The sequence below is a fragment of the Pristiophorus japonicus genome, chromosome 13, assembly GCF_044704955.1.
Source record: "Pristiophorus japonicus isolate sPriJap1 chromosome 13, sPriJap1.hap1, whole genome shotgun sequence".
NCBI lineage: Eukaryota > Metazoa > Chordata > Chondrichthyes > Pristiophoridae > Pristiophorus > Pristiophorus japonicus.
This window is the reverse complement of record NC_091989.1, coordinates 51,632,771-51,647,401: the sequence shown is the minus strand read 5'-3', so window position 1 is coordinate 51,647,401 and position 14,631 is coordinate 51,632,771. Positions and strand designations below refer to the sequence as shown.

Here is a 14,631-nt window from a genome sequence, read left to right as displayed (position 1 = left end):
TTTATCCACTGACAATTCATTCCTACGAACGAAGTATGGATGAATATCTTCCTCTGATACCTGGTTTGGCCATCCATTTGCTGTATAATCATACACCTTTGACATAACTGGGACACATTTGGTTGTTCTATCAATCTCTTCAGCTGTGATTGGCAGCTCATCAATGTATGGAAAATAGAACACTTCTTCCCTATTGGGTGTAACTTGTGATGGGGATGGCATCCTGGACATAGCATCAGCATTACTGTGATTAGCATTACTTAGATCTACCTCAGTTTCTAGTCTTTTGAGTTCATGCTCAACTTTCTTCTCGAGTGCGTATAGTACGGGACGTGGCTTGCAGTAAATTGGTCTTGCGTCCTTCTACACTCTGACACTCGCCTTGAAGTCTTGGATCAGACTGCCTGTTTCGCGGAACATCTTCGGATACTGCTTGATGACGTCATCTTTTGATGCAAATTTCGTTACCACACAAAAAATCTCATTCCAATCCAGCTTCAGTGATCCCAACCAATTTCTACCCATCAAGGCAGGCTTATCTCCTGCCACTACTATGAGAGGCAAGCTCTGAAACTGATCCTTGTATTTCACCAGTATGGTGATACTTCCTCCAACAGGGATTTGCTCTCCTGAGTAACCTCACAGCTCTAGCTTCAATTTCTCCAGTTGAAAATCATGTAACTTGCCTAGATATAGCAATTCCAGTACTACGCTCATGGATGCACCAGTGTAGATTTCCATGGGTATCCTGGTTCCTACAACGTCTACTTGGATGACAATACTTCGCGAATCGCTGTTCGATACCCTCATACTCCTGATGACGGCATCTCCAGAACCTCCTCGTCCTGTTGCTTCTCTTCAATGCTATGTAGTGTCTGACGATTTCTACTTCTAGCACTGAAAGTCTGTTTACTCCTGTCGGCATGCCTTCACAAGATGCCCAGTTTCATTGCAGTAGAAACACTCTGCCTTCACATATGGACAACTTTGTGCGAGGTGTTGTCCCAGGCACCGATAGCATGACTTCAATGCACTGTTACCGTGGCCAGTTGTTGAGGTCTTGGGGCCCAACTGTTTTTTACTTCTAGCCTGCAGGCGATTCACCTCAGTTGTCTGACGACTGGAAATGGCGCAAAATTCTCAGGAATAATGGTTGGCCATATCCATCAACATAGCTGTCTGACAAGCTAAATCAAAAGTCAAGTTAGGGGTTGTCAACAACTTCCTTCTTACTGCTTCATTTTTCAAACCACAAAGCGGTCACGCAATGCTCGGTCCTGAAAGTTTCTGAAATGACAGTGAATGGATAGCTTTTTTAAAGCTACAATGTACTCACTGATACTCTCGTCAATTCATTGATTTCCTGTTCCAAAACAATAACTTTCAGCAATTTCCAGAGGCTCAGGACTGTAGTGCTGGAATCTCCATCAGTGGCGTGTCCTCCTTTGGCTTGATGGGAACAAGCACATTTTTCAGGGTTTCATTCACCTCGGGGCCTGCTTCAGTCAAGAAAATAGCCCATTTCCTTTCTAAAACCACTCAGTCATGGTTTTCATCATTGGGGACTCCAACAATACTATACTTCGATGGTGAAAAACATTTCTAGCTACTCCACATTTGCTCTGAAAGTCTCTCGGTCACAATGGAACTCACCCAAATGCCCTATTATTCCCATAGGCGCAGCCATCTGGACTCTGGCAAAGTCAACAGTTCAGCCAAGTGTGCTTGAAATTTACCTTAGATATTTAGATGTTCTGCAAAACAAAGAACCTCTCAAAATCTCTCCGTCAGTTGGCAGGATTATCCACCATCAAAAATATCAGCTAGAGAATCCAAATATCCTATCCTCGTCACCATCTGTGATATCTTTACAGAGACCACTAACACAAGCACACTCTACAAGATGGCTCCTTAACAGAAACTGTCATCATGTGACCTTGCCACATGACCTTTTATTGTTAATACATCAGTAGTTGCATGACATCAGTAGTCCACTAGGTGGAGCTCTATTACAGCATGGAGGACAGAAGCCTACAATACTCCTGAATCCTCTAGCGCACCCTATGCAAGTGACAAACAAAAAGCGGGCTGGGAGTTTGCACGCAAATTGTGCACTGGCCTCATTAAGCCCCTTATTAGAATGCGAATTCAGCTGCCAGTCCATAATGAGTCAGGAGCACCTGAGCAATGCACCAGGTGCACAGGGCCAGTTTGGAACAGGAACTGATAGGGAAGTCAGAAGAACATAAGAATTAAGAGCAGGAGTAAGCCATATGGTCCATCAAGCCTGTTCCACCATTCAATAAGATCATAGCTGATCTTCTCCGTCAACTCCACTTTCCTGCCCGATATGCATATCCTTTGATTCCCGGTAAGATAAATTAAAATAAGGCAACCCTTTCCCTGTCCTGTGCCATTCCGTCATCCTTGCCTGGCACCACATGTCCTCTTGCTCTGGACTCTTCCCCCCCCCACACTGGACAATTTCCTAGTGTGCAATAAAAACCCTTCACTAGTTGCTGGCACCAGACATTGCAGCTCTGGCACTAAAGGTGCATCATGATCGACACATTTCGATAAACTGAAGATTATGGAAGTGAGCTGACATCACACTATCTGGCAAGGTTAGCTCACTTGTGTGCACATACACGTAGCACCTGCGAAGTGCCACTACATGAGATGCATTATCAGCCTTGATAGGTGAAGGGTGTCCAAAGTGCAACCGGTAGAGAATTTCTAGCCCTCAAGCACTGGCAATCCAGACGAGTCAGCTCTTATTGTGCTTATATTTCTTGCTTGTTGCTTTGCCCTGTCTGAATTTCTGGGCTTGAACATTTGGAAAGAGCTGTTAATGCTATCACCTCACTGGTAAATACATGCTAAATTAGAACATCAAGATCTGCTAGTAAGATATATACAAATTAACAGCAACATTAATTTAAACTTTACACATGGACCACAAAGCTCCTGATTATATACCTAACTGGACCATGCAGATAAATACTTTGGACATTCCTAGTTTATGTGATTCAGTATACAGAAAGTCAAGACATTGTATGATAGGAAGTGAGCTTTAATTGCAGCTAACTGCTAATCCAAAACTGGTTCTATATGAGTCGTATTGCTTTTTACTGCTGTGGCTGTCTGTTTTAGCAATATTGATGACATGGCTAAACTGTGTCATGCATGTCTAATCTATATCTTGAATTGATTAGTAACGCAGGCAGTTGGAGTTTCTTGGGTAATTAAGCCTTGGTATGTGTGGCACATGGCCATATTTATGCTTAGCGGGGGGAGAACTGGTATCATATCTGAATTGATTTCAATTCAGGAGTGGGACAGTTAATTCAGTTCTGTTCAATTCCATACCTTGTTGTACTATTTAAATTTGTTTTAGTTCATATTTGTCGTATTTTTACAGGCCCCGTATGCTACAGAAGTCAACTTCTTTTGGCATTGCTCTAAGATGACTTTCTAAGAAATGAGAAATAATTAAGATGTAGCTGTACTGTACACGTGATTTTCTCCACAGTCAGAGGTAACACTCCCTCATCACCACCACCCACTCTGCTCTGCTCCCCCTTTAAAATTCAGCAATCTGAATAAAAAGGCCTATAAACTAAGAAAAGCCCTAAGTACATATTTGTAAATATTAAAAGTCTTGCAAATAGCATGCACTTCCTGTTGTCACCGTTTTTGTCATCACACTTTTAGCACTACACTTTTGTTGATTGGCTTAAAGTAAAAGAGCAGAAAATCAGAACTGCAGAGGTAAGGAACATAAGAATCGAAAGCAAGGTAAGCAACTAGAAAACTACAAATAGGGACTTGTGAAAACAAGCAATCCTAAATAAGAACATAAGAAATAGGAGCAGGTGTAGGCCATTTGGCCCCTCGAGCCTGCTCCACCATTTAATAAGATCATGGCTGATCTGATCTTGGGTTCAGCTCCACTTTCCTGCCCGCTCCTCATAACCCTTCACTCCCTTATTGGTCAAAAATCTGTCTATCTCCACCTTAAATATATTCAATGACCCAGCCTCCACAGCTCTCAGCGGCAGAGAATTTCACAGATTTACGAGAGAAAAAATTCCTCCTCATCTCAATTCTTATTCTGAAACTATGCCCCCTAGTTCTAGATCCCCCCACGAGTGAAAACATCCTCTCTGCAGCTACCTTTTTGAGCCCCATTAAAAACAATTAAAATGAGAAATAAAATGATTGATCAATTCACTCAAAACGCTTCTTTATAAATTTTTACCTATTTTTTTTCTCAGTAATTAAAATTCCAACTCTCCAAAATAAGATTTTAAACAAAATAGAAACATCAAAACATACATTTTTTTTACAATAACTCAGGTGTACCCACTGAATTATCTTTTGTGCATTTTAATAACTTCATTTAAATGTTTACTTTAAGGCCTCAGACTCTCTCAAAAGCCTGAGCTTGAACTTAATATTTCTGCTCTGGGCTGTAATTCTGTTACCTGAAGGTGGTCTGAATATGTGCTCTGTGCACAATTTCTCAACGTGCATCCGTAGCATAGAGTTAGCCCAACTGACAGAATGCTTCTCTTCAGCCTCCAACACTATCTGCCTGGTTGCTTATAAAATGAGAAGAAAGTTAGAGGGAAATTTTCTGAAGGTTTATTCAGATAAAGTTTATCCGATGTGGGTTTTTTTTAAACAGAGTCTGCATGTGTTTGTGTGCATTAGAGACAGATAGACAAAAAATGAAAGAGCTGCACTTTAAATATAACACACTATACTGATTAAAAACTTTTGTAGCTTGTGTTTATGTTCAATTATAAACATATCATATGCTGTAATTTATTTTTTTTGGAGAAAAGTCAAATTGTTTTTGTTCATAACAATATTTAAGTTTGTGCACTTCTCAAAAATATTTCAATGCAATAAATGTGAACACATTTTTAACAAGGTTTTAAATGAAAGCCATTCATCTCATACTTCAGAAAGCATATCAAGCTGACCGAGAGACAGATTAAGAGAGATAGACAGGCATGCAGTGTTTTCTCCATTCTATTACCCACCTCCTCGCGCCCCCCCCCCCACCAAAAACAAATGGAAAGTTTATCAGATAAACAAAAAGGCTCTGAATACATTAAGTTTGTGCTTTGATGATATAAACATTCTAATTAGTAATAGCTGTGAGACGGAGAAAAAAACGGATGGACCAAGAGACACACATCCAGGAGGGAATCACAAAACACTGAATTTAATTTTTGTGCAGATCTTTCAAAAATTTACAAACCAGTGCTGCTGGACCTGGGACATGAGTCAGAATGTATGCCTGCAAAGGACCCCACACAATTTTTCTCCATTAATTTCCTTGTAATCACACACTCCGATCTGTCCAATATTTGCTGCGCCAAAACAATGCATCACCTGCGTGAAGACCTAGGGAAATCTTCCTTAGTCTTCTCAGCTGGAATCTATTCACTACAGCTTTGTGGAGTGTAATATGTCTAGAATCCAAAAATATAGTAAATAGTCAACATAGATTTGAAAATGCTTAATTAACCAACCTTATTGAATTATTTGAAGAAGTAACAGAAAGTAGACAAGGATGATATAGTAGCTGTAATATATTTGGATTTTCAAAAGGCCTTTGATAAGGTACCGCATAGTAGACTCATGACTAAGATCAGAGCATGTGGAGTCAGGGACAAGTAACACAATGGTTAGCAAGCTGGCTACAAAACAGAAAAGAGAATGGGATTGGGGGTAGCTACTCAGACTGGCAAAAAGTAGGAAGTGTTATTCTACATGGTGCCGGGATCATTGTTGTTCATCATTGACAAAAATGATTTGGACTTGGGAGTTGGAAGTATTATTACAAAAGTTGCGGACACCATATTGGGAGCTTTGGTCAATACCGGTGAAGGCCACAACAAAGTACAAGAAGACATGAATAAATTTGCAGAATTGGTGAGTAATTGGCAAACGTGGAGGTGAAAACTCTGGAATCATTGGATGTTACAATGGAGGAGGGGGGGTAATGTCAGGACTTCTGAAAGCATGAATTAACAAGGGCTGAATGGCCTCCCTTCTGATCCTTTACTACTTCCCTTTATGTTGCTCGCCAGTCTTCCCTCTTAACTTTGTTTTTTGTGTGGCATCCCCTCTATAGTCCACTCGGTTCTCTTTGATGTATTCGTTAGATATATTCAAGAGGGAGTTAGATAGGGCCCTCACTGCTAAAGGGATCAAGGGGTATGGAGAGAAAGCAGGAAAGGGGTACTGAGGGAATGATCAGCCATGATCTTATTGAATGGTGCTGCAGGCTCGAAGGACCGAATGGCCTACTCCTGCACCTATTTTCTATGTTTCTGTGTTTAAGGTTTATATATGACAGAGCCTCTCGAAGCTGTATCTTGGTTTAAAAAGAAAAGAAAATGATTTTAGTCCGGCTTGCATTTGGCAAACCTTCAAACATTTTCGCGTAACGTGTGTAATTAAAAAAAAGGACATCACTGACCAAGGGGAAGGTCCTGGTTGTGAGGCGGGGCTGGCTGGCTGGCTGGCTGAATGCAGGGAGGGCGCATGCGCGCCGTGTCTCTGCTCCGGGAGTGAGCGCGAGCGTCCCGCCCGCCGAAAGACGTTACAGTGAGTTCACACGCACCGCGCCCTGCCATAATGTGCTGTGTCTGACGGCGGCACTTCAACCGGTGCTCAATTCATGAACTGTGTCTCTTCTTCATCTTGTGCCGTTTATTAGCCGAACAGTTTGCTTCACGAGTTTATTGGCCGTGGAGAGGGCAGTTAGAGGACAATGCTCCACTTCAAGATTTTAACTCTTTTTGGTAAGTTTTTTTTGGGTAAAAAAATTTCTTTCACAAAACACTTAAGACTGCCAAAAATTGCGTACTACAAAATCAAAGTACGTTTATTTTTTTAAAGGGGAAAGCACTCAGATAAGAAAGGAAAATGATCACAGCAGTATGCAATAACTTTTTAACCATCTGTTCGGACGGAGAGTGAATTCCCCCCCACCATTTCCGAAAAATACTTAAAATAGATTGTGGCAAATTCACAGCCTTTTTTGTAGGAAATCTCCTAACAGTTTTAAGTGAAAAGTTTCCAGTGTTTTTAACGCTTGATTTTTTTTTTGTAGACTATCGAACGATCTTTGTCGTAAGATAATTGTGTTTTGTTCGAGATTCGTTAAAAATTTCTCAAAGTACCTTTTACCATGTACTCTTCATGTAAAACTTTTGACTTCACTTGACAAATTTGCTCAAAATCCATGAGATTGTCCCAGTTATATATAAGCCCTGGTCAATAACACAGCAATGCAAATATAGCAAGACTAGCGGTGAATAAAATCCGGGTTTCCCCCTTCTGTCTATTATCAATTATTAATAATAACTTGTATTTATATAGCGCCTTTAAAGTAGTAAAACGTCCCAAGGCGCTTCACAACAGTGTTACAGACAAACAGATACATTTGACACCGAGCCACAGAAGAAATTAAGACAGATGATCAAAAGCTTGTTTAAAGAGGTAGATTTTAACGAGCGTCTTAAAGGAGGAAAGAGAGTTAGAGAGGCGGAGAGGTTTAGGGAGGGAGTTCCAGAGCTTAGGGCATAGGCAACTGAAGGCACGTCCACCGATGGCTGAGCAGTTATAACGAGGGATGTTCAAGAGGCCAGAATTTGAGGAATGGAGACATCTTGTGGGATTGTGAGGCTGAAAAAGATTACAGGGATAGGGAGGGACAAGTCCATGGAGTGATTTGTAAACAAGGATGAGAATTTTGAAATCGAGGCGTTGTTTAACTGGGAGCCAATGTAGGTCACAAAGCACAGGGGTGATAGATGATCTTGACTTGGTGCGGGTTAGTACACTGGCTGCTGAGTTTTGGACGACTTCAAGTTTATGTAGTGTGGAATGTGGAAGACCGGCCAGGAGTGAGTTGGGGTAGTCAAGTCTAGAAGTAACAAAGGCACGAATGAGGGTTTCAGCAGCAGAAGAGCTGAGGTAGGGGCGGAGGCGGGCAATGGAAAACGGTGGCTTTAGTTATGCTGCGGATATGTGTCTGGAAACTCATTTCAGGGTCACATATGACCTAGGTTGCAAACAGTCTTGTTCACCCTCAGATTGATGCTAGGGAAAGAGATGGAGTCAGTGGTTAGGAGACGCAGTTGGTGGCAGGGACCAAAGATAATGGCTTTGGTCTTCCTAATATTTAATTGTTGAAAATTTCTGCTCATCCAGTACTGGATGTCGGACAAGCAGTCTGACAATTTAGATACCAAGCAGGGGTCGACAGAAGTGGTGGAGAGGTAGAGCTGGGTGTTGTCTGCGTACATGTGGAAACTGACTCCGTGTTTTCGGATGATATCGCCAAGGGGCAGCATATGGATGAGAAATAAGAGGGGATCGAGAACAGATCCTTGGAGGACATCAGAGGTAATGATGTGGGAGTGGAAAGAGAAGCCATTGCTGGAGATTTTCTGATTGCAATTGGATAGATAAGAATGAAACCAGGCGAGTGCAGTCCCAGCTAGCTGGACATTAGTGGAGAGGATTTGGAGGAGGATGGAGTGGTCAACTGTGTCAAAGGCTGCAGACAGGTCCAGAAGGACGAGGAGGGATAGTTTACCTTTGCAACAGTCACAAAGCATGCCCTTTGTGACTTTGATGAGTGCAGTTTCAGTTCTGTGGCAGGGGGAAAGCCAGATTGAAGGGATTCAGACATTGAATTTGTGGAAAGATGGTCACAGATTTTGGAGGCAACAACACGTTCAAGTATTTTGGACAGGAAACGGAGGTTGGAGATGGGGCGATAGCTAGCAAGCAAAGTGGGGTCAAGCGTTCGTTTTATGAGGAGAGGGGTGATGACAGCAGATTTGAAGGAGAGGGGAACAGTACCTGAGGACAGAGAACCGCTAACAATGTCAGCTAACATGGGAGCCAGAAAAACAATTGTCTCAGCCAGCATTATTTATACTGTAAACTTTTTAAAAAATCAGCATTTACAGGGGCAATTTGATAAGATTTACATCTAAAGTAAAAGGTATAAATGCTGCTTGACCTCTTCCCCACCCCTACCCTCCCAGAATTTGGGGAAATATAACTAGCTTTTAATGTTGAATTCTAATGGCTAGTGAGTTTGGCATCATTGTAGTGTACTTTGTTTTAAACTGATTGTGTTGAATCATATACTTATGTTTAAACCAGCACTTTAGTATCTGTCTAAAATGCCCTTGTAAACGCATCAACTCAAAATTGTAGTACGACTCGGGACCCAGGCTGGCAATCTGATTCCCACCGCACTGCAGCTGAGAGGGACAAGATCACTGATGCAATGTAGTCTTGCACAACAAGGGCTTCACAAAGTACAGGATAACAGCAGCATGGAGCAAAAAAGGTTCCCTAACTCCCATCAACTCCCTTTTAATATTGTAAATGTTGCCAAAATTTGGAACCCTGGAAAAATGTGTGTGGAGCATTTGGTAGTAGCTGGCCAGAAAGTAGTGGGGGGGCGGTGGGTAGCCAGCATTGTAACTGGTTTGAGACTGGTATCTGTAGTCTAACTGGGTGAAATCTATTATTCTCATTCTGTGAACTTCAGTCAATCTGATTATTAACCTGTGCTCTCTCTAGATCTTTACATTTTTAGAAACCGTTCTTTTCAACAAATTATGAACTTTGCATGAGAATGTGTAACAAATCTAGAACAAAACACTATCTTATGACAAAGATCTTGTACATATTATCTTATTTTAGACTAATGTTCTCAACTAGAAGTCTTGCATATGAATATACTTGAAGGGGAAAAATTGCGAGGCTATGGGGAAAGAGTAGGGGAGTGGGACTAATTGCATAGCTCTTTCAAAGACCTGGCATAAGCACGATGGGCTGAATGTCCTCCACGATTTTATGATATTGGTCTACATCCTTGTAGCTATTGTGTGTTATAACTTAGATATGCTCTTTGTCTTCCAGTCGCAGTTTGGCGCTGCGTTATCACTCAAGGGCCAGAGTTCAGCTATGGCTGCGCTGAGGGAAGCTGTTACCCAGCCACAGGAGACCTGTTGATTGGGAGAGCAGATAGATTATCTGCCAGTTCCACCTGTGGCAAATATAAACCTGAACCCTTCTGCATTGTCAGCCACCTTCAGGTATGATGGATGTATTATTGAGTGTGGTTGAGAGAAAAAGGAGACCACAGAATTGTATTCAGAACAGAAAAACACTGGTGTGCTAGAGCCAGGCCTCTGATTTGCTTTTGTCTCTAGATTAACTACCCAGTCACTCTGGCTTCGTTCATGTTAATTGCTTGATCTTCAGCCTGTTTCTGTGATGTGCCACAGGTGCTGATGTGGTAAAGAACACCTGTACAAGGTAACACGGGTGTACGATAAATATATCTCGAGAGGGACTATTAGGCTATTGATATCACACAGTCACTTTAAAAAGCAGCTTTGTTTATTCCCAGAGGTGTCCAATGATGTAGAAACTGCCCTAATTGTACTGTGGGTCAAATTGCACTCATCAAAAAGAACTGTGCATGTGCATACTTGTGCAAATGCAGTTTTAAGCTGCTTTTACACTGAGATCCACACTAGTGCCTGGTTGTGGCAGTGTGGGTCTTCTACAAACTAAATGCAAAACTGTCAGGACACATTTATAACATCATGATCTACAAATTTATTTCTGAATGTCGTACCTTTCTCAGCAATTGGGGGAGATTTGTCAAGGCTAAAGACCAGAAAACTGTATTGCTGAGGAGAATAAGCCTGACAGTGGCCAGAAAAGATTGTAATCTCTGCCTTTGGTGGTGATGTTTCCATTGATATTTTCATCACTTCCTCTGAAGGAACTTGCCTCCAGGTAGATCTTTAGTCTTTGAAGGCACACCTCGGATTCTCAGCGTTGCTGCTGCTGGAGATAGGATTGCCTTCGGCAACAGCACTGATGTTTCATAAGTCTATTAAGGGTTGATAACCATTCAGTATAAAATCATTGTACCTGCATCTATTGTGTTCTAATGCTTGCGTCAACAAGGGAAATACATTTTAAGAGACATTTCATGGTAATTCCTTCACATTAATTTTCTTCTACAGTATTACTTCAGTGCATTACTGAGGAACTGCTGCGCTATTGGAGGTGTTTTTTTGCATGCAACATTAAACCAAGATCCATCTGTCTGCTCAGGTGGATGTAAAAGATCCCATGGAATTATTCAAAGAGCAAGGGAGATCTTCTGATTTAGATACAAACCAGGAGAGAAAAAGCTCAAGGGGGGTGGGGGGAAGCAGGCGAAGGGAAGGGATGTGAAGGTATGGTATAAGAGAAAAATTTGGGGGAGACTTTTGAAAGAAGAAAGGTAGGTCATGAGGCCGAGCTGTATTTGTTTGGGTAGGGTGGATATTGAGGGTGCACAAAGCTTTGTGCAGAAGAGGATATGGGCTGCAATGTAGTTTGAGGAGGCAGGGAAGCCAAGAAGGAGAGCATGCGAGAGGTTGAACTGTAAGCTATTGGAGAGAAGTACAGCTTGAGTTAAGCAATATTTGAGGTGGAAGGAAGTAATTTTGGTCTTGACAGATCGGATGTGAAGAAGAAAGCTATGCTCAGGATCCAGCACGTTTCTGAGACTTCATGCCTCTGGGCAAGGCTTTTCATATAGTAACTGGGGAATGTGCTGCCGCTGTTTATCCTTCGGTCTGGCTGAATATAATCAGTTTCCAGTTGCAATACATGGGGTATTTTGTTTACAATTTACTTTATCAAATGCCTTTGCATTACAGAAGTACAGTGACGGATTTCACATTCTCCTGGTCAGCTACAATGCTTAGTATAAACAGCCTAGGATCGATTGCATTATAGCTCCACAAAAATGTGGGTCTGCAAAACTTCCATCAGATTAAGGCCACCGGTTCCTGTAACGACAGGGAGTGAGTACCAGCACTCTAATTACAATCAGGTCTGTGTATTACATAGCTGAGCCCAGCTCTACCAGCAGCTGACTGAACAGTAAAAGGGAAAGAGCAGTGCATGGAGGCTGTTCTCCCTAGACAGAAGCAGTAAAAAAATAAATTGTGTATATAAAAAAAAAAAATACCTGCAGTCTATGCAGACTGCTTTTTTGGCTTGCAAGAAAATAGAGAAGTGATGAGATCACCTAAGTGAATGGCTTTAACTCTGAAGAGGTGCTTGGCTCCAAAGGTTAGTTCAGTAACTGAACCAGTCAGCTAGTATTAAAAGTCAACATCTTTGTTCAAAGGAGGTAACCCAGAGAAGGAATAGAGAACAATGTTTGAGTCCATAGATCTACTGGTCAAGAGTGAGGCAGGGACAAACTCCATCATCCAGTGCTGTATCTTTCGCTGTACATGTCTGACGGACTAGTTAACTGTATTCTGTATTGCAACTTTTCTTGATGCTCATCAAGGTGAAAAAAATGGAATATGATCCCATTTCAGTCACCCAGCATCAGCATCAAGCAATCCTAGCAGTATAGCACACCCAGCTGCAGAGTGAAGCTCGCTCAGATCATCTGCAGCTTGATCAGAGCTAGTTGGGTCACTCGCATAATGCTTAGCTTCTGGTTGGAACAATTGCTAAAATAATTCAGTTGGGTATTTTTCGTTTGAGCTTCAGCACCTTTATTATCTTCAATACAAGTCAAACACTTAAAGCAGTATTATTAATATTTAGTTTAAAAAGCTTTCTGAGGTATGGGATGAACAAGTTACTTGAATAGTTAAATGCTTTTGTTACAGCTGAGTAGTAAAATCTTCTTTTCAATAGGCCTAATCAGTTGGAGCCTGACAGCTGCTTTCATGTGAGATTATTGCTTGTAATCACAATCAGCAATCCTGTTTTGTCATCTTTATGCAAGCAGTATCTAATTGTTAAAATTTGAATGGTGCCAGTTTTTATCTTTCTTTATTTGTTCAAGAAATTGTGCAAATAATGATGCCCTGAAGGAATTAGGCCACTGTGACCTTTACAAGAATTGATTACATTTGATTCTCACTGAGAGTAACCTCATCACCGTATCTAATCCTTGCCATGGTGTTCCATAACTGTCAATGCAAACAGAGCTTATAACTTCAATTGTAGGCTTCTAATTAATGTATGCTGAAAGTTATTTGAATTCTCTCTGGGAACTAAATGTATCCCAGGCACATCTGTTTCAGATTTTAAACTAGCTGGGCCAGCAACAAGGCACCTCGCAAACATTTCAAATATACAAGACTCCCTAATGTACAAAAGCAGTTTTGCAATTTATACTTTCTTCCAATAATTAAGTTGGCTTACTTCAGTTAATTTACATTCTAGAATAGTAATTTTTATTAAAGCATTAATATCCTTGGAAAGGAAACTGGGCGTGGTGTTTAATGGACAGCTGACCCACTACTGCCCATTTTGTGCCCCCGCTGGAGTTTAATTTTACTCTCTGGCTCGGATGTAGATTTCACCGTATCTGTGATTTGCTGGGAAGTCAGTGATGGATTGCAGATGGTTACATTGGCTTGCATGTTCTTGATGGTTTTTAATTGCAATGATTCCGACGTTATTAAAGGCATGAACTAATTACCTAAAACAGTACCCTGTAATTTATGATTTTCAAAGGGCTTTTAGTTTTTTTTTAAAGTGTTTGGCAAACTTTTTGTTTAAAAACGAGACACAAGAATAATAGTCTCAAAGTATTATCATGTCACTTGCACTGACATTATCAAAGAATGATGGTTTTTTCTCCTCCACAAATAACTTTATCATGAAGGAGTCACCGGAAGTTTATTTTTAAGCATTTTTCCAATTCTGGTATGAGATTGTGATGCATAGTTCATCTGATTTTGCTTTGTTAACCCCTTTGTTATTCTGAGGTTTTTACACTAAATTTATGTTTGTGGTATATAAGTTGTATCTACTTTCACTACACTTCAGTTACAGGCCCCTCCTATAATAATGGAAGATATTTTGAAATATAAATGACCATAATACACAAGTCATATTTGGCAGTATCTATCACGGTACATATTATGGGCCAAAAATCGCGGTCTCTATGACACATACGATGTGCGCACGCATCCGTAGAGGCTCCGCAATTGCCGGTTCTTGGCGCACAATGCGCATGCGCCAAAATCCGGCATTTGCGAACTATCAAAATGAATTTTGACAGTTCCAACGAATCCCCGGGATAAGGGCCTTCGCGGGCGAGATTTGGCCTATTTGCCCAACTCCTGTCCAGCGAATGTCCTTCAAACTCTCATGCCTGATAAAAGCAATTGTAAGGCCAGCTTTTACCAGCATAAAAGTTTTAAAAGAGAAAAATAAAATGTTAATTTTTATATTTTAAAAACCCTGTCCATTAAGGTAAGTTTATTTTTACCCCTATTCAAACATATAAAAAAAAAATTTAAAATTAATTTTTTGTAAAAACATTTAATTAAATTCAATTTCAAATAATTTTAAATATGTGAAGTGTTTTTTCATATTTATTTAAAATGTTTGTGTTTTTGTAGGTATCCCCATTCACAGATATGGTGATATCCGTACAAATCGAGATCATTACTGTGAATGGGGATACGCCTTTTTCATTGGTTGGTCTGGCCCACATGATCCCAGGCTGCACATACGCTCCTGGAATACGTG

The 14,631-nt window shown here is 40.9% G+C and overlaps 1 protein-coding gene across 1 annotated transcript in view; it reads left to right on the top strand.

Annotated features, from left to right (window-relative positions):
* Positions 1–6,580: 6,580 nt before the first annotated feature.
* lamb1a (laminin, beta 1a) overlaps positions 6,581–14,631 on the top strand; it is a 103,788-nt gene continuing 95,737 nt past the window's right edge. The window contains exons 1-2 of the mRNA XM_070897468.1: positions 6,581–6,824; positions 9,973–10,148. Coding sequence (XP_070753569.1) covers positions 6,794–6,824; positions 9,973–10,148 — 207 coding nt within the window. The 5' untranslated portion in view covers positions 6,581–6,793. The remainder of the gene's footprint in view (positions 6,825–9,972; positions 10,149–14,631) is intronic.